This window comes from Cydia pomonella, chromosome 14, assembly GCF_033807575.1.
Source record: "Cydia pomonella isolate Wapato2018A chromosome 14, ilCydPomo1, whole genome shotgun sequence".
NCBI lineage: Eukaryota > Metazoa > Arthropoda > Insecta > Lepidoptera > Tortricidae > Cydia > Cydia pomonella.
The window spans coordinates 21,480,280-21,507,944 of record NC_084716.1 but is presented as its reverse complement, the minus strand read 5'-3'; the positions used below and the strand labels follow the sequence as shown (position 1 = coordinate 21,507,944).

The 27,665-nt window shown below is 41.0% G+C and overlaps 1 protein-coding gene across 1 annotated transcript in view; it reads right to left on the bottom strand.

Annotated features, from left to right (window-relative positions):
* The window catches only part of LOC133525231 (uncharacterized), a 72,018-nt gene that overhangs the window by 26,893 nt on the left and 17,460 nt on the right, over positions 1-27,665 (bottom strand). Inside the window, 7 exon segments of the mRNA XM_061861520.1 lie at positions 5,611-5,708; positions 7,469-9,584; positions 10,331-10,405; positions 13,031-13,241; positions 13,330-13,562; positions 16,534-16,635; positions 20,232-20,303. Of these exon segments, the coding sequence (XP_061717504.1) occupies positions 5,611-5,708; positions 7,469-9,584; positions 10,331-10,405; positions 13,031-13,241; positions 13,330-13,562; positions 16,534-16,635; positions 20,232-20,303 (2,907 nt within the window).

Here is a 27,665-nt window from a genome sequence, read left to right as displayed (position 1 = left end):
AACTGCTGGGACTAAACAAGGTTTCCCACAAGAGCACAGTCACGGGTCTAGGCGGTGAAGAGAGTTCACCTGTGAACTCTAAGGCGGTGGTAAAGGTAAAAATTTCATCACTCCTAGAACCTGACTTTGAAGTGAACGTGCATGCTCATGTTTTGGGCAAGGTAACATCGAATCGGCCGAGAAAACGTATTGTCATTGATTCGTGGTCTGAACTGTCTAAATTAAATTTAGCAGATTCCACATTCAACATTCCCGGCAAAATCGACTTGCTCCTAGGAGGAGAGGTGTACGGTCAAATACTTTTAAACGAAATGATCAAAGCTCCACAGGGAGCACTCATCGCTCAGCGAACGTCTTTAGGCTGGATCGTTTCAGGGCCAACTCACTTAGGTGAGTCGGAAATTCGTAACAGCGTTAGCGTTAACCACATTCATTTAGATGAAAATGAGTTACTCAAAAAATTTTGGGAGCTCGAGGCTGACCACAATACGACAGATCCCAAGCAACATTACACTGAAGACGAGAAGAAATGTGAAGAATTTTTTACTGCTACCACTGAACGTGATAGCACAGGTAGATATATCGTGAAACTACCATTTCGTGATCAAGATCCCAGTTGCAAACACGGAAACTTTGTGCCTATTGCAACTAGGCGTCTCAACCAATTAGAAAAGAGGTTCGCAAAAGATCCTGAAATGAAGAAACGCTACTCAGATGTCATCAATGAATATCTTGAGCTAGAACACATGGAAGAAGTTCCCCCAGAACAGGAGAACAACCCAGATGCAGTTTACTTGCCACATCATGCTGTCATCCGAGATGACAGATCCACGTCAAAGCTTCGGGTAGTTTATGACGCGTCTTGTCCTGGCTCTAATGGCGTTTCCTTAAATCAAGACCTATTAGTAGGTCCAACTCTGCAACCTGTTTTGCGTCATACCATCCTTCGTTGGCGTTGCCATCCTATATGTCTGGTAGCAGACATTGTTAAAATGTACAGGCAGGTGAAAGTGCACGAAGACGATGTAGATTTTCAACGCATCCTATGGCGTGAAAACTCGGGGGAGAAGATAAAGCACTTGAGACTGCTCCGAGTCACTTTTGGTACGGCATCAGCACCCCATCTCGCAGTGCGTGCTCTTCAGCAAGTAGCCCACGATGAAGGATCACAGTATCCAAATGCTGCTGATAGGGTACTCAAGCATTTTTATGTAGATGATTTGTTAACAGGGTGTGAATCTGTAGAAGAGGGTAAAGTAGTGTACCAAGAGATGAATGAACTTTTGAAAAAAGGTGGATTCGAATTACAGAAATGGAGCAGTAATAATGAAGAATTAATGCGTTACATGAAAGAAACTGATGTCAAAGAGGAAGGAAGTCTCCAGTTGAAGATAGACGTTGTCATGAAAATTCTGGAACTGGTCTGGAATCGCAGAAATGACGAATTTGAATATTCGGTACAGCTTCCTCCACTCAAAGTTCCTGTAACAAAAAGAAGTGTCATATCTGACATATCAAGGCTGTTTGATCCACTTGGTTGGTTGGCTCCAGTGATCATAGTGGCTAAGATTTTCATCCAGAAATTGTGGCTTTCGGGAATCGAATGGGATGATGAAGTTCCACCACAATTACTGAAGAATTGGCTAAACTACAGAGAAAGTCTAAACCAACTTACCGAATTCAAGCTGCCTAGGTGGAACAACGCTAGATCCAATGTGACTGCGGAACTGCATGGATTCTGCGACGCTTCTAATGAAGCGTTTGCTGCTGTTGTGTACTTGAGGACTGTAGATGAAGAAGGAAAGGTGCACGTGTCACTGATCACGTCCAAAACTAAAGTGGCTCCTATCAAACAAATTTCTATTCCACGTCTGGAATTGTGTGGGGCTGTGTTACTCACCAAATTGCTGGTTGAAGTAGCCGATGTTATGAGTATCAGCAAGGCAAACATTCATGCATGGACTGACTCCACAGTGGTCATTTCTTGGCTAAATAGTCGTCCAAATCGATGGAAAACTTTTGTTGCCAACCGTGTATCTGAAATAATAACATCAGTTGAGCCGCACCAATGGTCCCATGTCTCTTCGAAAGATAATCCTGCAGACTGCGCGTCTAGAGGTACACAGCACCTGAGTAAAGAAGAACTCTGGATAGAAGGTCCGTCGTGGCTAAAAAATAAAGAAATTAGCTACAAAAAACCAAACATAAAGGACACGAAGTTAGAAGAAAAAAGCACTAAAGCATGCTTCGTGAATACTTGTGGTAATGATGTCACAGCAGATGCCGAAGAAACACTTATTTCAAGGTTTTCTAAATTGTGGAAACTGCTACGCGTTCTGGCTTTCTGTAAACGATTCTTGAAATGTGCTAGAAAAGAAAAAGTAAGTTTATGGTTAACAAGCACTGAAATACAAGGGATTTTGAAGATGTGTATTAAGATTGTTCAAGCGAATCATTTCAAAGAAGAATTGAAAAATCTGAACGAAAATAAAACAATTAATAAGAAGAGTCAACTTACCTCACTAAACCCTATAATTGATGAAGATGGTATCCTGAGAGTTGGTGGAAGATTAGAGCATGCTGGAATCAGTGAACAAATGAAACACCCAGTTATAATTCCACATAAGTCGCACTTCACAACTTTGGTCTTAGACAACGCGCACGAAAAAACTCTGCATGGCAACCCACAACTGATGCTCAATTACTTGAGATCTAAATATTTTGTCATCGGAGCAACCAATTCCGTTAAGTTATTCGTTCGAAAATGTGTGACTTGCGCTCGCTATGCTGCTGCATCGCGACATCCACTGATGGGACAGCTGCCGTCAGTTCGAGGAACTGTCAATCGCCCCTTTTTTCAGAGTGGTGTGGACTATGCTGGTCCAATAAACATGCGCACCTCAAAGGGAAGAGGCCACCGCTCTTACAAAGGCTACATCTGCCTTTTCATTTGTATGGCTACAAGAGCAATACATCTTGAAGCAGTCAGTGACTTGACAGCTCAAGGATTTATTGCGGCCTTTAAACGCTTTACAGCACGCCGTGGTCATTGCGCTGATTTGTGGAGCGACAATGGAACAAACTTCGTAGGAGCTGCTCTTGAGCTGAAGCAGTTATACGCCGAAGAACGATCAAGCATAGCTGTGGAAATTGCCGACCAGCTTGCTACAAATTCCACTAATTGGCATTGGATTCCTCCACATTCTCCAAACTTTGGAGGCCTCTGGGAGGCGGGAGTCAAATCCACAAAACATCATCTTAGACGAGTGATTGGATACTCCACCTTGACATTTGAGGAAATGGCAACAGTTTTAGCTCAAATCGAAGCTTGCCTTAACTCAAGGCCTATGTCAAGAATTAATAGTAGCAACATTGATGATCCTATACCACTCACTCCTGGGCATTTTCTAGTTGGAGAGCCCCTAGTACTTGTCCCGGACTCTAACTATGAGTGTACCAATGTAGGTAGTTTAAGAAGATGGCAGCTAACACAGAAAATGGTCCAAGATTTCTGGCGCCGATGGTCGCGTGAATATCTGACTCAGTTTTACCACCGTTATAAGTGGGCTCATCAAACTCCCGAGCCAGTGGTAGGTAGTGTGGTGTTAGTAAAGGAAGATAATTTGCCTCCAGCAAGATGGTTATATGGTGTAGTCACTGATAAATACCCAGGTCTGGATGGAATCACTAGAGTAGTTAGTTTACGTTGCAAAGGGAATATTATCAAACGACCTGTTGGCAAACTATGTTTTTTGCCAATAGAAACTTAGGTTGTTAGTTTTTTTTTTTGTGTCTTGTTTCTTGCCAAATATAAGTTGAAGTTTTTTTTAATTCTGAGTTTGTAGTTATACATTTTGGATATCACATGTTACAATTACTTTCCACTGTGCCATGTTACATGACATTTTGTTTTTTTTGTTAGAGTTATTTGTCTCATGGTGGGCGGAAATAAGGACACTTGTGTTATTATTGTCCTTGGTGGGCGGAATGTCCAACCTCTGTATGTATTTCCTAACTTTATTTGCAAGAAGTTAATTTTAGTTGTCAAATTGCCTGCTAGATGTCGCTATACCATGTGTTGAAAATCCTAGATCGCGGTGTTAAGATTTTTCCGAGAAACATGACGTCTGGCCGGTACTAAACATTGTCAAGCTTTTATAACAGTTGTACCTCTATTGAATTTATTACATTATTGTATAGTCAACAAGAGTGCTTTTCTTTTTGGGCCTTTTTACACTGGTAGATTTCTTATTTTATTCAAAAACTAATCACAGCAATATTGACTAACACAAATGCTTGCCATTTTCAGATTGAAATCGACTGCAGATCTTTATTCCTTCAGCAGGGCGATAGTTCTGAATTTAAATAATCGTTGCCAGTTCCCAGGTTTCCAACCATCACATATCTCGCCTCCTCGGGTGAAAGTGGCAAACATCTTCACAAGACTACACCCTATCCTATCCTAACTACAGACTCCTAGGCCCCTACAGAGTAAATAAATGTTCCTAACACGCCTTCGCTATGAGTCAGCCTTGTTCAAGGTAGCTCGTGTCCAAACCATCCGCACAGGTCGTGCCTATGGCTACGATCCTCGCAAAACGGTTGGATACGGCTTGTGGTAAGAGAAAAACGATGGGAAGAGAACCTTACCCCTGACTCCTCGGCTAAACCCTTTTTATATCTGAACTTCCTGACAGCTAATTGCCACAGGCCATACTAGATGACATATGACTATGACAGCTGTTAAAAAATTCACCTAACTTCAAAATAAAAAAACAAGACGTATTTTATTTTATACACGCGATAATAATAAATCTTTTTTTTTCAGAAGCTGATTTTCTTCGTCGGTGTTGGCGTAGAGGTGGGTGTTGTACATGACCGCCTGCCCTCTCGCCGCATCTTCCGTGAAGAAGTCGAGCCAGAAATCGGCTCGCAGCTGATTCAGCTCGTGGGCAGCAACGTGGAAGCGGGGGCTGCATATGGCCGCCAATCTTCCCGTGTGACAGAAGAGGAAATCCCTTATCGAGTGGAGGCGCAAGATCTATATTAAATGTGCTGATCACTCAATATGCACTGACGTGCCGATATGAGTGTCTGCCTATCGCACGCGCCTTCCGAGATGAACATGAGCCTTGTGGGGCTCTCATCTGTCGCCGCTTCCTGCTGAGCAGCTGAGCTGATGAACAACTTTGACACCCACCCGCTATCTCCAGTTACGCGTGAACAAGATGCATGTAACTGCGTCGAAATATCGGGAGCTCAATAAAACAATATAAAAGGTAATCACGGTTTATATCCTGGTGGATTTAAGTGTAGTGAAAGTAACCGTGAATCATTCAAAACTGTTAGTTTGGCTTTGTCAAATAGTCGCTTTTTAGACTAGGAACGAACGGTTAGAAAATTAGTGCAAATACTGCCTTTTTACGATTTTTTCTCGAAAACTAAGCCAATATCAGAAAACGGGAATGAGTGGTCGATGGTACTCAATCTGTATATTACGAATATTAAGAAAAGTCAATTTCGGCAAAATGTCGAAAAACTGCTTTCTACGCAAGGAAGGCAGTGTTGTATAATATTTATTTAATTTACAAGTACTTTATCATTACTTACAGTTTTAGGGTTGATTTGCGAGTAGGGAAGCAACCGTAGCGTGCGCGAATTTTTCTCGTACGTGCAGTAGTGCTTGCTCCACGCCGTGCCAAACGCCTCTGCAAAAAAACACGTCCAAAAATTATCAAAATAACCGTCACGTTATAATGGAATCATAGAAACTTGAAAGACTTAAGAGGCCGTTATCGATTTTAGTCACAAAAAGCGGCCAAGTGCGAGTCGGATTCGCCCATGAAGGGTTCCGTACCATTTATGACGTATTAAAAAAAACTACTTACTAGATCTCGTTCAAACCAATTTTCGGTGGAAGTTTGCATGGTAATGTATATCATATATTTTTTTTAGATTTTTCATTCTGTTATTTTAGAAGTTACAGGGGGGGGGGGGGGACACAATTTTTTTCACTTTGGAAGCGTCACTCGCGCAAACTATTCAGTTTAGAAAAAAATGATATTAGAAACCTCAATATCATTTTTAAAGACCTATCCATAGATACCCCACACGTATGGGTTTGATGAAAAAAGATTTTTTGAGTTTCAGTTCTAAGTATGGGGAACCCCCAAAATTAATTGTTTTTTTTTTCTATTTTTGTGTAACAATCCTAATGCGGTTCATAGAATACATCTACTTACCAAGTTTGAACAGTATAGCTCTTATAGTTTCGGAAAAAAGTGGCGGTGACATAATCGGACAGACAGACGGACATGACGAATCTATAAGAGTTCCGTTTTTTGCCATTTGGCTACGGAACCCTAAAAATGTCAAATTGATAGATTTAGTCGATGAAATCGTACACCTTTTGTCATTATTAGAAATAACAAGTACCGGTTTCTATTAGCACGTCTTGTTATCTTTCATTTAAAAAAAAAACATTTTTTTGAAAACAGACTCACTTAATTACAAATGATTTTTTTTCTGGTGGACGTTTAGGTAAACGCGCGTAAAGCACTGATTTTGTTGATCTTAAATGTAAATTTCGTAAAGTTTGGACTGCTAAAAATGGTAATTTTGTATTACACATATCCTGTACTTCAACTTTAATAAACTAGATTATTGTTTTTATAACCGAATTGAAGTACGTAGTGTAGATGAAAGCTAGGCGAAATCAATTTTCTCCAAACTTACTTCAAAACAAGTGACTATTTCTCTGAAAACCAACTTAATTTCAACGTAATTTTGATACTTAAACAATCTACAACATTTGCTGAAACTGTTCTTATACATCATTTTGTATAATTTACAACCATAATTTTTGATGAGTTTTTAAAAACTGTCCCTTCTCGTCACATATTACCGGAGACGACCTCATTATTAAAAGGCAAGATGAGAAGACGTGCTAATAGAAACCTATATTTGTTATTTAGATATTACGTAACAAAAGGTGTACGGTCAAGGAATTTAATTTCCTACTCATTTCGTACCTTGTCACAGTGACAAACAACATGAAACTCGCTAGAGACCTCATACTATTGTCACTGTGACAAGGTACGAAATGGGTAGGAAATTAAATTCTTTGACTGTACAATTTCAACGACAATCAATTTTACATTTTTGCTCTAAAATCGTTACCGGGCTCTTAACGGGACTATTAGTCAAAATAATCCCCGGTCATAATTGAATCACTGATAGATTTAACAGGAGTAACAGGACTGTTTGTCAAAATAATGGAATCATTGAAATACTTAACGGGAATATTATAAACAACTACATGCGATCAGAATTTGGGTCATCCGCTTGATATCGGTATTGTTTTCTTTATCATGTAGGAGGCAAATGAGCAAACCAATCACCTCCCCCGCCTCCACTTCTTTATTCTGTATGGAGCTACAAGTAATGTAACAGAGTGGAGAGCACTCACTCTTCTCCATGAGGTAGAGGTAGCCGGCGCGCGACACGCCGCCCGCCGCGTCCGCGGCCTCCCCCGTCTCCTCCGCCTCCACTTCTTTATTCTGTATGGAGCTACAAGTAATGTAACAGAGTGGAGAGCACTCACTCTTCTCCATGAGGTAGAGGTAGCCGGCGCGCGACACGCCGCCCGCCGCGTCCGCGGCCTCCCCCGTCTCCTCCGCCTCCACTTCTTTATTCTGTATGGAGCTACAAGTAATGTAACAGAGTGGAGAGCACTCACTCTTCTCCATGAGGTAGAGGTAGCCGGCGCGCGACACGCCGCCCGCCGCGTCCGCGGCCTCCCCCGTCTCCTCCGCCTCCACTTCTTTATTCTGTATGTAGCTACAAGTAATGTAACAGAGTGGAGAGCACTCACTCTTCTCCATGAGGTAGAGGTAGCCGGCGCGCGACACGCCGCCCGCCGCGTCCGCGGCCTCCCCCGTCTCCTCCGCCTCCACTTCTTTATTCTGTATGTAGCTACAAGTAATGTAACAGAGTGGAGAGCACTCACTCTTCTCCATGAGGTAGAGGTAGCCGGCGCGCGACACGCCGCCCGCCGCGTCCGCGGCCTCCCCCGTCTCCTCCGCCTCCACTTCTTTATTCTGTATGTAGCTACAAGTAATGTAACAGAGTGGAGAGCACTCACTCTTCTCCATGAGGTACAGGTAGCCGGCGCGCGACACGCCGCCCGCCGCGTCCGCGGCCTCCCCCGTCTCCTCCACCTCCACTTCTTTATTCTGTATGGAGCTACAAGTAATGTAACAGAGTGGAGAGCACTCACTCTTCTCCATGAGGTAGAGGTAGCCGGCGCGCGACACGCCGCCCGCCGCGTCCGCGGCCTCCCCCGTCTCCTCCACCTCCACTTCTTTATTCTGTATGGAGCTACAAGTAATGTAACAGAGTGGAGAGCACTCACTCTTCTCCATGAGGTAGAGGTAGCCGGCGCGCGACACGCCGCCCGCCGCGTCCGCGGCCTCCCCCGTCTCCTCCGCCTCCACTTCTTTATTCTGTATGTAGCTACAAGTAATGTAACAGAGTGGAGAGCACTCACTCTTCTCCATGAGGTAGAGGTAGCCGGCGCGCGACACGCCGCCCGCCGCGTCCGCGGCCTCCCCCGTCTCCTCCGCCTCCACTTCTTTATTCTGTATGTAGCTACAAGTAATGTAACAGAGTGGAGAGCACTCACTCTTCTCCATGAGGTACAGGTAGCCGGCGCGCGACACGCCGCCCGCCGCGTCCGCGGCCTCCCCCGTCTCCTCCACCTCCACTTCTTTATTCTGTATGGAGCTACAAGTAATGTAACAGAGTGGAGAGCACTCACTCTTCTCCATGAGGTAGAGGTAGCCGGCGCGCGACACGCCGCCCGCCGCGTCCGCGGCCTCCCCCGTCTCCTCCACCTCCACTTCTTTATTCTGTATGGAGCTACAAGTAATGTAACAGAGTGGAGAGCACTCACTCTTCTCCATGAGGTAGAGGTAGCCGGCGCGCGACACGCCGCCCGCCGCGTCCGCGGCCTCCCCCGTCTCCTCCACCTCCACTTCTTTATTCTGTATGGAGCTACAAGTAATGTAACAGAGTGGAGAGCACTCACTCTTCTCCATGAGGTAGAGGTAGCCGGCGCGCGACACGCCGCCCGCCGCGTCCGCGGCCTCCCCCGTCTCCTCCACCTCCACTTCTTTATTCTGTATGGAGCTACAAGTAATGTAACAGAGTGGAGAGCACTCACTCTTCTCCATGAGGTAGAGGTAGCCGGCGCGCGACACGCCGCCCGCCGCGTCCGCGGCCTCCCCCGTCTCCTCCGCCTCCACTTCTTTATTCTGTATGTAGCTACAAGTAATGTAACAGAGTGGAGAGCACTCACTCTTCTCCATGAGGTAGAGGTAGCCGGCGCGCGACACGCCGCCCGCCGCGTCCGCGGCCTCCCTCGTCTCCTCCGCCTCCACTTCTTTATTCTGTATGTAGCTACAAGTAATGTAACAGAGTGGAGAGCACTCACTCTTCTCCATGAGGTAGAGGTAGCCGGCGCGCGACACGCCGCCCGCCGCGTCCGCGGCCTCCCCCGTCTCCTCCGCCTCCACTTCTTTATTCTGCAACCACAAGCGGACACACAATGGATAAACCAAACCCTCTAATAGTATTTTATACAATCGTGATATAATATAGAGCTTTTCAGTCGAGTGCGAGATTTCGGCGGAGGTACGAGATTGAAAAGCTTGCTTATATCACTATTGTATACAATACTTATTCTATGAGTCATCAAAAATAATATATTTTTTTACTATAAAATCTTAATAAGTGATGAAAATTGGAATGTATCTAAATAAACAAAAAGACATAAACGCGCGAGCGTGCCCGCCTATACCCCGTTCTACGGGAGCGCGGCGGCACGTGATTGATAATTTTTTTTATAGTTCACTACAGCGTAGCGAAAGAAATTTTTTAGTTGAGTTGGGAGCCCATACATGAAACGTACGCAATTATAGTTTGGTATACAAAATCTTAATTCAACCATTACAGTCGACGAGTAGAAAAAAAACGTGATACAGACGAGTTCAGAAATATGTATACATTTCTTCACATTAAACCATTTATCAATATATCAAACCATCAACAATAAGGTGAAAAATGTACACTTATTAAATTTATGAACTAGACTGTACAATCACCGTTATAGATAAAGAATGGGAAACGCAACTGAGAGCCCCTTAACTTGCCCAAAGGGCTCTGAATACTCTTTTAAAATGTCTGTAGCAATAATTTATCGAAGGCCATAAATATGCATAGCGCGGTGCATCTACGATCAAAGTTGAGCAAGACTCCAATCAGCACTCACCATTTGGCGCACCTCCATCATCTTCTTCATGAGCGACTCGGTCTGCTTGCTTGTCTCCTCGAAGTTGGTCCGCGTCTGCAACACGCACACCATGACAACCCACGTCAACACACACACGCACGCATGCACACACACGCATGCTCAGTCAGTGTTCACTCACACAGGCCCGATTCTGATAAAACTCGGTAATTTCGAATACATGAAAAACGTTATAACAACATTTACTAAGTTTTAACGTCCGCCCAGATCAGGTGAACGCCTGCACACTGCACAGGCCATTCGCGAATGGATCGCTGTTTGCGAATGCCGCATATCCAAATTTGGACGCACCTTTAAAGACTACATTAAATAATAGTCGAATTCGAACAAACGGCATCTGTACAGAATACGTGCTTTATCACGTTAAAAGAGACCACATCCAGTGAAATCTATACATATAATGAATGTAAAATAAAATTGCAAATTTTATCAGTGTAAGGCAAAGAGGTGAGCGAGCAGTTAAGGAAGCCGGATGAAATCAGGTCAATCGCTGGATGTAAGGTTTAATGATGGCGTTAGGAATAAAAACAAACCACGTCAGAACACACTGTCAAATAGGCACGATGTCTTGTTACTGGGATTATTAATCAAAAATATTGACGAATGTGTTGGAAAGCTGTAGCACGCCAAACTCGGACACACGCAGACAGTACCTATTCTTAATCTGTCGGGATCGGCATTTCTTATATTCTTAACCTGTCGCGCCTTCAGGGGTCGTCTGTCACCTATGCGTTGCAAACACTGACATAAATGTACTACGTACTGGACACGCTATCGAGAACAACTTGTGTCCGCCATTTTCGGCGATTGACGTCTGTCACTAAACTTAAGAATAATAGCTAGTCAAAGGCGAAACTGTTATGACAACTGTTCGTTTTCTGCCTAAATACGTACTGGAAAGAATCTAGATTTTTTTTTTATTTCCATTAAAGTCTAATGATTATTGTTGCTTTTGTGACACTGCCGATATTAAAATTTATAAAAATAGTCTTAAAACCTTTTTTGTGTTTGACTCTAGTACTCGTAGCAATTTTGATCAAATCGCGCTTATAACATATTTTTTAAATAGAATAAAAACACTTCAAAAAATTACAAGATAACAATGAATATATCATTTTTCTCTATATATTCTACAAACAATAAGGTAGATTATTTGTTTGTTTTATTTTCAGCATACATAAGCATTACAGTATTGTACCAAAGTGCTTACATACTAGTCATTTAAAAAAATTATCATTAGGTACCTCCGTGTTACATCTCCGAAACGTTAATCTATGCGCCGAAGAAAATGGCGTACCGCCGCGAGTGTTTAAACGTTTCAAAATAATCTAAATAAGCTTAAAACAAAACATTTTTCGCAGTGGATTGTTATTACACTGCTTTTATTGTGTTTCTAGCAGGGATCGGAACCGGTTTTTTGGAAAAACTTTGAAATAAACATATATTTCGGTTTATTTTATACTCCAAATATAGGACTCGGTTGTGTTTTTAGATAACGACTTCGTATTATGAGATTGCCCAATTAGAAATGAAATAATTAACAAAGAACGAAAAAATACCGTTTTCGTTCCCATACAAAAATACCGGTTTCCGATCCCTGGTTTCTAGATATGATTAGAATACATTTTCATGGCGCATAAAGGCATTTTAAATTTTTATTATTTTTTAAAATTTTCATTACATGTGTGGCATCTCGCCAGTAGTCGGAGACGTACTAAAATAATAAGTTTTTGGCAAAAATTTCATTTTTGGTATAAGCTTTTATCGCTGACTGTACTTTTCTTTCCACAAGTAACTAATACTCATCGAGACAATTCTAAATACCCCAAACATAATTAGGTTACGTTGTTTTATCACAGAGTTCCTATGGCCACTCCTGTCTCCATCATCAGATCATCTCGATGGTACCATAATATTGCATTGTCACCCGACTTACATATGTATGCAAATTTTCAGCTTCATCGGAAACCGGGAAGTGAGTCAAATTTAACTTGCAAGATTTGATTACAAACAGACAATGGTCAGGTGAAAGTAAATAGAAGCTTGTAAAATGAAGTGCCGGCACTTCAATGAGGTGTGGAATCATTTTGTTGGAGATGCCGACTCTCGTACTCTACCTCAATGGTTGCAAACACGTAAACTTCTATCACTTGAATAGCATTTGATGTCTTATTTAAAAATATATGGCTTTACAGAGATTGCAAGTTAATCTAAAATTAAAGTTTCTCAAATACCATGACATGTACGAGTAAATAGTAAGATAATTTTATGTTGATACCAGAGTCGACTACACTAAGGCGTCGTCCTAATACAACGCGACTTCGCGATCAAACATATTGTACTCGAATAGATGTCCTAATTGACAATCGCGCGATCAATTAGGACACCTATTCAAGTTTAATATGTTTGATCGCGTGAGTAAAATTCGCGTAATAGGACGACCCCTTAGTCACTGCCCGTTCGAGAACCTTATCTAACCGACCTGCCAACGGCCAGCGCTCACCCGCTGGATGCGCAGCTGCAGGTCGCGCACGAGCGGCGTCACGTCGTGGTGGAGGTCATGAGCTGTGTGGTGGAAGGTCCACCAGGAGAACACGAAGCCTAGGAGCAACTCCATCAGCTCGAACTTCTCTAACCGACCTACCACCGGCCAGCACTCACCCGCTGGATCCGCAGCTGCAAGTCTCGTACGAGCGGCTCGGCGTCGTGGTGGACGTCATGAGCTGTGTGGTGGAAGGTCCACCAGGAGAACACGAAGCCTAGGAGCAACTCCATCAGCTCGAACTTCTCTAACCGACCTACCACCGGCCAGCACTCACCCGCTGGATCCGCAGCTGCAAGTCTCGTACGAGCGGCTCGGCGTCGTGGTGGACGTCATGAGCTGTGTGGTGGAAGGTCCACCAGGAGAACACGAAGCCTAGGAGCAACTCCATCAGCTCGAACTTCTCTAACCGACCTACCACCGGCCAGCACTCACCCGCTGGATCCGCAGCTGCAAGTCTCGTACGAGCGGCTCGGCGTCGTGGTGGACGTCATGAGCTGTGTGGTGGAAGGTCCACCAGGAGAACACGAAGCCTAGGAGCGTCTCCACCAGCTCGAACTTCTCTCGCTCGCGGACGGCTTGCAGTTGGAACACGTACTCCAGCGAGGCTTGGCAGAAGTCGCGCTCCGCCATGTCCATCGCTGCGTCAGCCTGCACACATATACCATAAACCATGTCAAGAAATTTTTTAAAGTATATTGAGACATTTGGATTTTTTAACTTACATAGTCTTCCATCCTGATGATAGAAGGCTAACCAAGAAAATGTATGAAGGAAAAAGGGAAGCACAAAGGGGAAGACTTCGACGAACTATTTCCAATCAAATAAGCGTGGTTAATTAAGCCTCTAAGTACTTGACATAACATATTCCCATATGTCCCTCAAGTGTGATCTCATACTGAAGCCCACTAGGAAAATAACCCGCCTTTTTTTTTCTTATCTTTAGTATCCTAACGCCACATTTACCAATATCTAATTTTTAACCTGAATAAAGTATAGGTACTTACAAGAGAAGCCACCATCAAATAAAAGTTCACGTGTAAAAACATATCTTCAAAGTAACGCCTAAACGCCGTAAAAATTGTATCATAACACACGATAAGACACGTAACACACATTAACGTAACACCCTGAAACCTATGTTAGGTTTAGTTTACACGTGTAGTGAAAGCACTTGGATAGAATTTGAAATAATAGGCTTACGAATGTGTACTCCGTTGGTACTTTTTAACCGACTTTAAGATTTCAAAAGGAGGAGGTTATCAATTCGGTTGAATGTTTTTTTTTGTTTGTTACTTCATAACTCCGTCATTTCTGAACCGATTTTGAAAATTATTTTTTTGATTGAATCTATATATATACAGATTGGTCCCATTTTTGTCAAAATCATCAATCAATCTGTTCCCTGATTCCATCATCAATCAGTTCTGATGATGGGATCCATGAGGAATCGAGGGAACTCTTTAAATGTGAAGAGCATACATATAGTGATTTTTGTATTTTCATCAACAAATCAAGCATTTACATTTAAAAAGTGACATTTGATGAAGTGGAACTGCTGATGATGAACAGAATGGAACTCTTCAATGACGCATAGTTCACATTCGGCGATTTGTCCTCTTCACTGTGTTTGTGAAGCAAATTCGATTTTTAAGACAAATTTTTGTCAAATTCGTGTAATGACAATGGGGTCCATGAGGAATCGAGGGAACTCCTCAAATGTTATAGGCATACATATAGTGATCTTAGTATTTTCATAATCAAATCAAGCATTTACGTTTGTAGAAGTGACATTTGAGGAACCGGAACTGCTGATAAGGAAACAGAATTTGTATTTTTAAATTAGGAAACTATAGGTCTATAAAGAAATCAATGTGTAGCTATTAGCTAAGTTGCTCATATGTTTATTTTAAGACTGTTTGTTAATAATATGGAAAAAAATAAAAAAAGAATGGAATCTTCAACGCCGCATAGTTCACGGTTGGCAATTTGTTCTCTTCGCATGTTTGTGAAGCAGTTAGGTTTTCAAGGCACATTTTAGTCAAGCTTGAGTTCTGATGATGGATTCCATGAGGATTTGAGGGTACTTCTCAACTCTTTTAAGCAAACTTATACTCATTTTTATTATTATTTCATGCATGGTGTGAAATAATTTATTTTAAATACAGTCGAATACCCTATTGCGGGTATTTTACCAGTCAACCAGCAAATCTGAAATGTATCAAGGTGGGTGCAGTGACAAACCTCCTTTTACCTCCTTTGCTACATAATTAGGCGTAGGACGCTGCCTTTTTAATTTCATTGTATGAAATCCAAAATCTACAATCTTTCTTTCGCAGGTCTCCCTCATTGAAGTCGGTTTTTTTTTTCTTAAAAATTATTAATAACAAAACTTCCCCGAGACAGACATATTAAATATGTTAAAACGGGTCACTCACGTATTTTCGGTACGGAGTGTAACATGTCGAGCGTTCTCGACTTAAAATACTTTAGGTGTCCGGATTTCCAATGAACTTAAATTACTATTTACAATGATATATGGCCTCCGAAAAGTATTAAAATCCAAAGACTAACGCTCCTTTTGTGAAAACCAAGATGTCGGACACATTGCTGATATTACTTATTTGATAGTTGAAGAGTTCTGAGCTCAAAAAAATATGTGCTCAAATCAAAATTATACCATTACACTCTGAGTATAACACACGTGAAATCCAATTGGGGACATTTCTTTAAACATAACCATTTTAATTATTTTATTGTAATTTCTGTATTATCTAATACATGAATTGCAAATACATTTGATACAGATTATTTTATTAAATAAGATACAAAGATATATACTAAGGCCTTCATGTTATAAAATGATTTTAATCCATTCAAATTGGAGTTGATACACTTAAATTTTCTATGAAACTTAAAATGTACCTTTTTGAAAATAGCTTTTTGGTGGCTTTTTAAATGTTTTAATTGTTTCAAGAACAGAATAGCACAAATAAATAATAAACGTATAAAGAAACCGTATATACATAGTTTTCTGGAAAAAATATTCTGTTTACGCAAAGTTAGGTCCAGGAAAAAATATTAAAAAGTACAGTTTTTGTGAGCCTTGCCCAGATAGTAATTCTACAAATCTATGATAACGAGCTGTTATCTTAAGGTAATGCCATGTTTAGAGAAAATTATTTTTATGTTCCCAACACTATGAATCTGCATAGAAGACTACAAAATGACAAAAAAAATGTGTAACCAATAGCTATGACTAACAATTATGAATTATCAGCAGTGCAGCCCTGCCGCTATCGGATGACACATCGTCGGAAGTTATGGCGACTGTTTATTTATATGACTGATATGGCCCGCTGCAGTGAAAGCACACAAATGCATTACTATTTATTTCTATTATCGTTTATTGGTGTTTATTGGTTTTACTACTACCCGAGGCAAGAAATAGAAACGTCTAGTCGGATATTATTAGTCTTGGAAACGTGTGTAGCGTTAAACATATACGTATGAAATGTACGGATATAGGTAGGATAAGGGATTGTCTGTGTAATTATGGATCGACTTGAAATACTTGCAGTATCTGGTGGTAAGCTTGGGATGATGCTGTGTGTGTACGAACCTCTTGGAAGACATTGTCCGGTTTCTTGGTGGAGAGCGAGAGTGTCCGCTCCTGACTCTGGCAGAATTTCGCAGTCTTCTTGTCGAACTTCTTCTTGCCCTCCTGAAACACAATACAGCAACGATATTGCAACTTGCTGTTCGAGAGTTTCGGGCGGAGATGATATAAAACCAAATATGGACATGCATTAGGTATGTAGACATTTGATATTATGTTCAAATGTTTGCATATATGCTATGTCTCTATGGGTGTACCACAGGGGTCAATATTGGGATCTTTCCTGTTCCTTATCTACATAAATGACTTGTCATTCCTTGTAAAGACCCACCATGATATAGTATTGTTTGCAGACGACACCTTACTTATTTTCAAAGTCAAATGACAGCTACAAGCTTACAATGATGTAAACGATGTTATTTCTAAAGTAGTAAATTGGTTCAATGTTAATAATTTATTGTTAAATGAGAAAAAGACTAAATGTATTAAGTTTGTCATTAGTAATGTAAGGCATGTACAAACAAGTGTCATTGTGAAGGATGAGGAATTGGAATTAGTTGATAGTACAGTTTTTCTTGGTATAACTTTAGATTCTAAACTCCAGTGGGGTCCCCATATTGCTACTCTTTCGAATAGACTGAGTTCTGTAGCTTTTGCAGTAAACAAAATCCGTCAGTTAACTGATGTCAAAACAGCTCGATTAGTATATTTTAGTTACTTCTATAGCATTATGTCATATGGTATTTTACTGTGGGGTGGTGCTTCAGAGATAAATACCATTTTTGTTCTGCAGAAGAGGGCTATTCGAGCAATATATGAAATGGACTCACTTAGAGATAAATTTAAGGAAATTGACATAATAACAGTGGACTGTCAATACATTTATGAGAATATTCTGTATGTACATAAAAATATAGAAAAATTGTGACATTCATAATATTAATACTAGAAATAAACATAAGCTCGCAGTGCCCTTCACTCGGCTCCATAAAATAAAAAAAATCATTCATGGGTAATTGTGTAAGACTTTATATTATAATAAACTTCCAAACCATGTTACTGAATTATCAATTAATAAATTTAAGAATCATGTAAATCGTAAACTTATTTCTAAAGCTTATTGTACCACACAAGACTACATAAATGATAAAACAACGTGGGATTAATTGTGATTCGAAATGATTTTATTATTTATTATATTTGAATAATGATGATGAAATCGATATTCCAATGCATGTACTTCCTTTGTTGTTTTTTTTTTATTTGTTTGACATTTAGAATTTATTCTAGAAACAATCTAGACTAGTATTTTTTATACAATTGTTTTTTTTTTTGTATGACGATATTTTGTGAAATTCTTAGTATTTAATTTAATCTATGATTTATATTCATTAGTATTATATATGGAATAATATTTACATCAATAAATTGCTCTGATAATTAGCTTAAGATAAATATATGTAATACTGTCTTACTTGTTGCTATTGCTAGGCCTACATGAATAAAGTATATTTGAACTTTGAACTTTGCTTGTACAGCCAGGTGTTACATTTCCTAATAAAATTGATTTATCAGAATGCAAGTTGATAAGTTAGACAATAATATTAATAAGCAACCCAACACGACCAATGTAATCGCAATGGCCGTCAATTTAACAACTAGGTAAATGTTCTTACAATCACAATACCGGAAATGCAAACCAGCCGGACTTGGGCCTTGATCGGCGCGCAACAGACACTTATCATATTTCTGCCACCGCGATACCCGTGCAAAAACTGCACTATGCTAACAGCAAAAAAAACACTGTAACAATGGTATTTACTTTATCACGTTACCATAAGTTTTACGTATGGTCAGTTAACGAATTAACAGTGCATTGTACTGTACGTGACAATCACGGGATTGGCTTCCGGTGTCGCGGCGACCTTCAGGTACCTAATACAATTAATGGGCACTACACGCGACTTTCTGCCGAGAGCTGAGCAACACGCTAAACTAACCATAAACCTTATACCTATAGTTGTGATACGGTCTAAGAATGTCTCCAAATATTAGTTGACAGCTATTGAAATACTCATTTTACGACACGCTACTGCGTGCCATGCAAGTATTGGATTATATTTTATTGATTTGTACGTTTAGGTACTCAAACACGCCAGGTATTTTAGCAAGCACGGATTAAAAGGAGTGACTTTCCATTTGTTTCACAAAATAACAGCTCGAGTTCGGGTAAATACTGTAAATAGAACAAAATATGATATTATAAATTTATAACATTAATCAGCTTCTTCTTACTAATGCGAACGACGAACGAATACTAATGAAAAATGTATTGGGATGACCGATGTTGCGAAAACTTTTCTATGGTTGTATTACTTCACTTCATGACCAAGTACTTCAAAGAGTTCAAACATGCTGATAGAACGTAAATGTCACGTGTGGCATCGTTAAAGAACGGTTGTTGTCTTCGATCCTCTAGAGATTTGTGCCGACATTTTTTAGAAAAGACTACCTGAAGGAGTTAACTGTCAACGCCTGAAAAGCATCATATTAAAAGGAAGACCCCGTAATATTTCATCAATTAAAAGAGAATAAACACTTTTACGAACCTTTTTTCTTAAAAATCTGCTTCATAGTTTTAAAACACACGCAAACCTACTGCAAAAATATTTGCCTTTGCCGTAGTGAGGTAAAAGGTGTAGGTAAGATGTAATTGGTTCATGTGTGTTAGACAGTTGTACTTCCGGTGCGGCTCACGTGTCCTCATCACGGCGGAATGCGCGCGCACGGCTCGGGCGGACGCAGATGCGCTTTTGTCAGCGCCTGCGCCGCGCACATACGCTGTACGTCAGACCAACAACACTGACCTGGACTGGAGCTTATGTGTCGGTAGTAAGATTTACGCGTTGTCAGTGGACAGTATGTATAGTACGTCACTCATTCACGGCGAGCGACGGAGCATTGTCGCTAACGCCTAACGCCCATACTGACGAAACAAGTCCTTTTACAGCATTTGTACTTTCAAGGGTAGACTTTTGACGTTAAATGTTTACACAACTTATCATTCGTAAACCTAAACTGTAATGAGATTACGTCTAGTAATGGTAGTTAAGTGTTGATGCTCTTCAAAATATTTGGTCTGAAAATTATGGTGTAATATACTTTTCTTTTTTGTCGTTGTTTCAACTAGTACAGTCGACGTCTGAAATATGTTATGGTTACTATAACTAGTCATTAACTTATTATATTATAGTGATTATAGATTACAGCTCGCGCGCGATTTCTCACGCGACCGAACATATTTGCTATCAATTAGAGATTTAACTGCGCGATTATTAGTTCGCATAACACCGCATCGTTAAATTACATGCGCACGTGACGGCACGTCGTCGCGTGTTGCATATCGTACGCCATACTGGGAATATGTAGTGTTGTTCGCACGAACTGGAGGTCGAGCCTGACCTCAGTAATACCTAAGGTTCACGAATACATAAAGATTTCGTTATACAGTATAGCCTTGCAATCTGGACCCTGATCTCGTGATCCCTGTAATCCAGACGTCTCGACGCTGGTGGACTGACTTTGATAGTTACGAAATTTTTGAAATTTGTTCCCCGATTAAGAGTGCCTCAGTCAATTAGTTGGTCAAATCCAGGGTTTGAATAAAATGCAACCATAGGAGATAAAAATGTGGTAGTCACCTTGACGGCGCCGATGTGCTCCTTCCGAAACCTCTCCAGCGGCGCGATGATCTGCTCGTGCGCACGCCCCAGCTGCAACAAACAAACGTGCAATTAGACAACCATTCATGTAATATATTCGATAATCCAAGTTTCATTAAGGACTAATCAGGTAGTCTCACTCCTATCAGTGTGGGCGATGTGCTATGAAACTTCAAACAAAGATCCGTAATCCCGTGCTCCCTTTTAAAAGCGCGACCGCACTAACGGTAACACTTAAGGTCTTAGCACATTGTTACAACTCAACAGCCACTCGACTCAAAATTAAATATTGAAATTAAAGCCTTATCTTGTATGTCCTATAGTACAATGTTTAAAATTTAGGTAACTGTCGGGTGGTCTACGCGTCGTCCACTCGTCGTCCACTAAGGTGTACCAAAAGTGAGTTGAGTTGGTGTGGAATTGGTATAGTGTGCGAAGACCTTCAGCCTGGTTTCCACGCGTAGCAAGTCTCGACAAGCCTTAAGGGACGCAGCTATGATGTGGAATGAGATAGCAATACCACTTGCCCCTCTAATGCATAGCTGCTACCCAAAGGCTTGTCAAGACTTGCCACGCGTGGAAACCAGGCATAACTAACTGACCATTAACGGAGCATCATATCAGTGTAATAAGGTTTACAAATGGCCAGTTAACTGTGTAGGTGCATAACGAAGTAAACAGAAAGGACCGGCGACAAGTCGGCCATTACGTCGACCTCGTAATCTGGACAAATGAACGCGTACCAGATAATTGAGCGTGTATAGTGAGCCGGGTCCGCGGGCGGGCAGCCGGCAGGTAGCGAAGGTATATATGTAGTACCTACTGCGACATTGCCAGTAACCCTATCTCCCTATCTGTGTTCAAAGCGATGTAAAACAGGGATAGCCGACAAGTCACCCATTACCTCGCCGACGTCGTAATTTAGAAAGATGAATGCAATCGGGATAATTGAGCGTGTATTGATAATTGAGTGGGCAGCACCTATTTCTCTCAAGTTCCACGTTCAACTGCCGAACACAATAAGTCAGTGGTGAATATTTGCTATGAATTCGGTAACCGAGGTTAACAATTTTTCTCACCTATATGTAGGCTTAGCACAGAAGCGCCGCAACAGAATCTCGCCCGCGAGATAGACTATCCGTACCTCTCTGGTTAATACAGTTTAGAATGCCCGAAGAGATAGTATATAAAATAAACCATACAGGTCACCTGTCAAATGATACTCTTAATGATACAGCCCTTTTCCATTCAGTCATTCACCCCCAATTCTACCCCCATTGTCTTTGTAGACCAACAATGCGTTATCTAAGCACAGTGCGCACATGCAGCTGGGCAAACCTCGCGTATATAGCCTTCATTGTGGTTTCATGAACGACGAGCACGAGCGAACAACACAGTAACAAACCTCATTATACATTGCATACGCCGTTTACATTCACACAGAAAAACCTTACGTTGCTATCAAGTATAAGGTTATCGGTTGGTCCATCAACAATGTTGTCGGCGGTCATGGTTAAATTAAAAGTAACTCTAGATCTAGGAAAAATTTTGAAACCAAAATGTCTCGCCAAACTGAGAAGGAAGCAGTTTGTTGGCGGTGCGCTCTAAAAAAAACTTGAACTTTTTAGTTACTAAAAGGGTGTAGGAGGATAGCCTAGGAAAAATTGCCCCCAGCGATTTTGGACCGAAACTGTAATCAAACGATGCCTTTTGAGGAGGTTATACTCTGCACAAAGTTTCATCTCTCTGTTACCCCCTGGGGGTGAAAAACACCCAATTAACCCCAAAACTGTTTTAATTATTTTTTCCTAAACTATGAAAGTGACGAATTTCAAATTTTGTACAAATATTAATAAGACTAAAAGCTATGTGCTAAAAAAGTATTAACCCCCTAACCATTTAAATTCTTGTAAAAAAAAAAAACTAAAAAAAGAATCATCCTGTATCTCAAGTTGGGATCAGAGTACACACACCATTTTTTTTTTCAAAAATGTAACATTTTATATTCTACATTATACAAAAGTTTCATGGACCTACTCCAGAAGGAATTAAATAAAATCTTTAGTATGCCATCGTCCACGTTGTTCAGTGACAATTCGTTAACCTTATTTCCAAGACCTAACTGAACGACCACCGATGGCCGCTTAATTTTGTTCCTGGTATAACAAATCTTTTATATATAGAAAACAGCAACTCAATTACTAAATACCAAGTTACCTTTGTAGTAGGCACAAGGCACAATGCGAGTAAAGATATCTGTTAGGTAGGTAACGTAAACAATAATCAGCATCACTGTACTGTAGGCAAGGCGAACCCGCGGTGTTGATGGCGCACGAACGAGCTTTTAGCGGGCATACTTCATTTATCAAAGCTGATCTGGTTCCCACCGGCCTTTTATTCTAAAACAGATGTAAGTAGCCAAAGTCCTGCAGCACGTACGACCTACATATTGGGCAGCTGTTCCCGCTATAGTTCGAAACGCTATTACCACAGGCGGTCCAGTATAAGCCTAGCCCTTATTCCTAGAATGTTGTTACGAATCTCGAGCCCAACTTAGACTAGAAACGAGACCACAGTTGAGTAGATGTTTACATGGTTAGCTTTCCGCACTATCAGTAAACAAGCGGTCGGGAGTAAATAAATGGCGCGCGCAATATTAACCATACGTGCCAAATAATTTCCCGATATACGAGCTATGACTGCTGATCTACGGCGGATATGACCGGGATTGAGGTCGTAATGTCAGATAGCCGACATAAACAGGTTCCAGACAGACTATGTAAAGTTAAACATTTCGAAATAGCAAACGTCTAAGAACTAGTCTAGATCTCGTCTCGCGACTATTATGTAAGTTATGTTGCTAGTAATAAGTTAATAACAAAATATGATTTACAGCATTCAAATATGCTATGGTAAAATCATAACATCCCTATTGTTGGTAACTACTTAATAAAGTAGGAGAGGACCTTAGACCTTAAAAACCCCCAGCAGTTCAGCCACCAATAGCTAAACTTGGTTACTATCTCGAGTTTATGCCTATTTTTATGCCAGAGATATGTCAATATGTTTTGTTTGTACATAATATTTGAAATGAGTCTGGGGGCACCTGTTTGTTGCAGTGACATGTAGTGAGTAGTGTGGCGCGTGTTATTATAAGTTATGCTACGTGCATTGTCATCTGGCGAGTGCACATGGCCGTGACAGCAGGCACAAACATAACTCGTGCGTGAGCGCCGGCGCCGGCGGCGATAGTGACCATATCACCGAGCACCGAGCAACAGCATTCGACGCCTTCCAATGTGTTTTACCTCATCAACTCGACTACTATTGTCTCCATACGCTCATCTAATGGCAATGCGCAATAATTAAAATTAAAAAAATATCGATAAAATGATAACACTGTGAGTTGAGTAAGGGTGTTACCACACCAATCGATCGATGGCATCGACATGGAACAGTCGACGTCGATCGGTTTGTGTAGGTAGAAACTATCGATCGATTGCTGTGATAACACCCCAAATCCTATCTAAAAACTATCGCTATTGTATCACAAATCCTTTACCATCTTGCCTGCTTACCTATATACTTCTGCTGCTGACTGTACCTGCGTTTCTATAATCAATTATACGTAAACTTGGCACAAAGAAGTTGCGCAACGCAATTAAGTTAATTATGTTATTAAGCAATTTTGTTTTGATCATTAATTGTAGGTAGGTTAAATAAAACAAAGAAAATTGGATAATTGATATTTTTTACCCCCGGCGTAAAAAGAGGGGTATTATATAAGATTTAAGATTTTTTTTTTATAACGTTTGACTTCAATGTCTGTCTGTAGTGTCTGTTTGTCTGTCTGTGGCATCGTAGCTCTCTAACGGATGGACCGATTTCGATGCGGTTTTTTTAACGTAAAAGCGAGTTTCCTTGCTGTGGTTCCTAGCTATATGTTTAATACAAATCGGCCCAGCAGTTTAAAGAGCATCAGCTCTTTTTCAAAATCATTTAAGGCATTTTTGTCATAAACCGGATTTTTAGGCATATAGCAGTGGGATTTTTTATAAATTCTAATTAAATAGTTGTATGTTGAGTAAGTTGAGTTATTGTATTAATTGTATAATACGTATATATAAAGGTTTGTTAGTAAGTTTCATTTACGTTACAAGCTTTTATCGGCCACTGAGTTTCCTTATATTAGGCCGTCATTACTCGAGCGATTCTAAGAAGCCCAAATTCAATGAGATTGGATATACTTTATTATCTACAGAGTTCCTAGAACTAACTACCTACGTGCCTACCGTCCATCATCAAACCAGCTTGATGGTATCTAACATTGTCACCGAGGTTAGGAACGTACAATTAAGTTCAGCTTATTCGGAAATCGTGAAACAGTTCATTTCGCACGAGCGCGTTATCCTTTAGTCCATATTAGTTGCCGAGACCTCAATGACCGCATATAATTTGGTCACCGCAATCACTTTCGTTGGGATTGCGCAACCAAACAGTTGTCACTCTTGCACCTATGACGTAAGCTCGCCAGAGTGGATTGACCACATCCTTGTAACGGTACCGGGCATTAAGAACTCGCTTCCGCGGGTACAGTCGCCGTCAGATATATCGGAGCGGCCGAGGTGATTAAAAATATCTCAACACGCACTGGCTCCTCATAAATCCCTTCTATGTCATGTCGCATATAACCGAAACTAACACAAGCAAACAGCAGAGCTACATAAAAATTGCAGTGCCAAGGTTTATATTTTTAAGTATGTATTACAGAAACGTCTGCGATATTAAGCTTAGAATTGAAATAAAAGTGGAAAAATTCACTGTCTTGGGTGGGACTTGAACCCACGACCACTGGATCACTAGTACAGTGCTCTGTCATCACGCGCTACCAAGACCGTACCCAATACAGCTAATATTTCCACCATATATGAGACATAGGGAGTATGTTCTGTTCTCAGATAAATTTCACCCAATGAGCTACAATATATAAAGTAAACATATTTGTTTTTTTTTTTTAATATACGTTTTTCATGGGTGTATCCCCCTGGATACATCTCTTAAAGGCTTAGTTTGTGAAACACAATAATAATGTTGTCCGAGAGCAGCACAAACAACCAAGAGCCAGTAGTGGCTAGTGGCTGATGTTGACCGGGCCACATAGCGGCCACAGCGGGTCAACGAGCGTTATGTCGGTGTGCGACATACCCTCGTGTCGCTGAACTCGTTAGTATTCCGTGTGCGCCGGCGCACGCCCGGTGCGGCGGAGGAAAGTGAGAGTGGGCCCGATTACGTTATGCAGACCGGTCGATAACGCACACAATCATAACTATCAGAAGTTGAATCATCTTACTATCGAGGGAACCCCACTAATATCAACATAATAAACAACCCGTTTGTATGCGACTATCGCCATCGGATATATCACAGCAGCCGAGGTGTTCGCAACCTGAACAAACTCTCTATTAGCAAGACGTTAAAGTGCCTGTTAAGATATTTGTGAGCACCTTCGCCGCTTCGATATGCCTGATGGCGACTTCAGTACTAATGTTATTTATTATTAAATTAGTCATGTTCTGATTGTCATCGATTCGCACGTGCGTCACATTATAAAACTCACGTTTACAAACGACCATGATTTACATACGCCCTCAATCGATGTATTGGGTTTCTTGATTGTAATATGGTTGATTTATAATTACTTAATTTCTGGGGAGAATATAATCGAAAGCGGGCGGCCGAACGGAATAGGCTATATGAACCCAAGTTACCATTTCTCTTGGCCGTTATTTATGGTTTAAACGGAAAACGGGTTACTTTTTACGTATTTCTTATCCATACGCTAGATCCAGTTTTTTTGGTCTCGAGTGTCTAAATGGTCCATTTACGAAAGATTATTTGCCGAGTTAGCCATGTACGTCCTTCGAAAAATATGAAGTCAATTAATACGGTAAACAACAACGATACGATAATACTTCGTCGCATGTACAAATTGGGCCATCCGATACCGGCAATTACCGTGATCATATCGGCCGCTCGCTAAGGAAACATGCTAGTGCCAGTACATGTACCATCGATGACACGGATAATTGCCCATCCTATACCTCATTGCAACGAAGTAAGGGCTACCGATAGTCAATTCAGCTAGCGCCAGTCAATCGAGGTTGTAGTACCATCGTCCATACTTTAACTCACTGTTCTAAAACCTTATTTCAAAGACATAAGATGTACCAATGGTCAAAGAGTGTTGCTGTTAGTACGCAGGTGTAAACATCGTTATCGAAGTAGGAACACATGATGCGGCCGAGGCAGTAACTAGCCTTTATCATATACATTAGTCGTAGCTCGACTAAACGCAATGCTGTAATACGTTTAGCAGTTTGGTTCTCGTCTTGTTAGACTATTTTATGGCTGCACATATACATAAAACTTAGATACTTTTACTTTTTGCCTTATTTTTGAGTCGAACTAGACGTACGGATTTGTTGTTTAAGTGTTATACAGAGCGATTTTGTTACGTCTGAGCATACTCTGAGGGGTCATACTGAATGACTTTTACTATAAAGCCAAACCCGAAATAGCGAAAAAAAATGTTCAGTATGATCTACATATTCAATTTACCCCTCAGAATATGGTCAGGCTAAAATCACTCTGTATTAATTGTTAACAGTATTTCCCAAATACACGAGATTAACTCTGGCATTCAAGTACTGAATGTTACATTGTATTAAATAGTGATATAGTAGCGCTAGGGAGTAGCGATGGACGCCTCTGACTGCACATGCAGGCTGCGCCGGCGCGGCCTTGACACGAGGACGCGACACTACACAATGCATTCCGACAGTTAGCATTCGAACTCTATAGGTAGCCGTATAGTGGGGTAGTAGTGGACGGCCTACGCCTGTACGTGCGCCCCGGGCGGCGCCGGATTCCAACCATATATTTATCGCTCGAATATGCAAGAACGCCTATGCCTCTCCAGGCACAAAACAATGTGCGATGTTGGCGGTATGCCCTCAGCAACGAACGACTACAGCACACCATATTTCACTATTTCAATGAACACTACCATATCGCTACAGTCAATATCAAGTTATCAACTTTCTTGAATTCCGACAAGGTTCACGACGACGCGCCGCACACGGCAGGCGTGGCCTCCGAGGGTTAACAAATACCAAGAAGCACTTCAGTGATTATGAAGATATGAAATTATATACAGGGTGACCTTAGCCATTTTGGACAAACCCTGAAATCCCACGTAGGGTTACTTCTCAGGAATGCTCTGACGTTAATATTTTTTTAATTAGAACAAAAGATAAAAAAATAATTTTTTCGAACAAAAGTTAATTGCAATAATCGACAACAAAAAGAAACACACTGTGTTAATCTTTCGCAGTGTTTTTGACAATTTGTTCG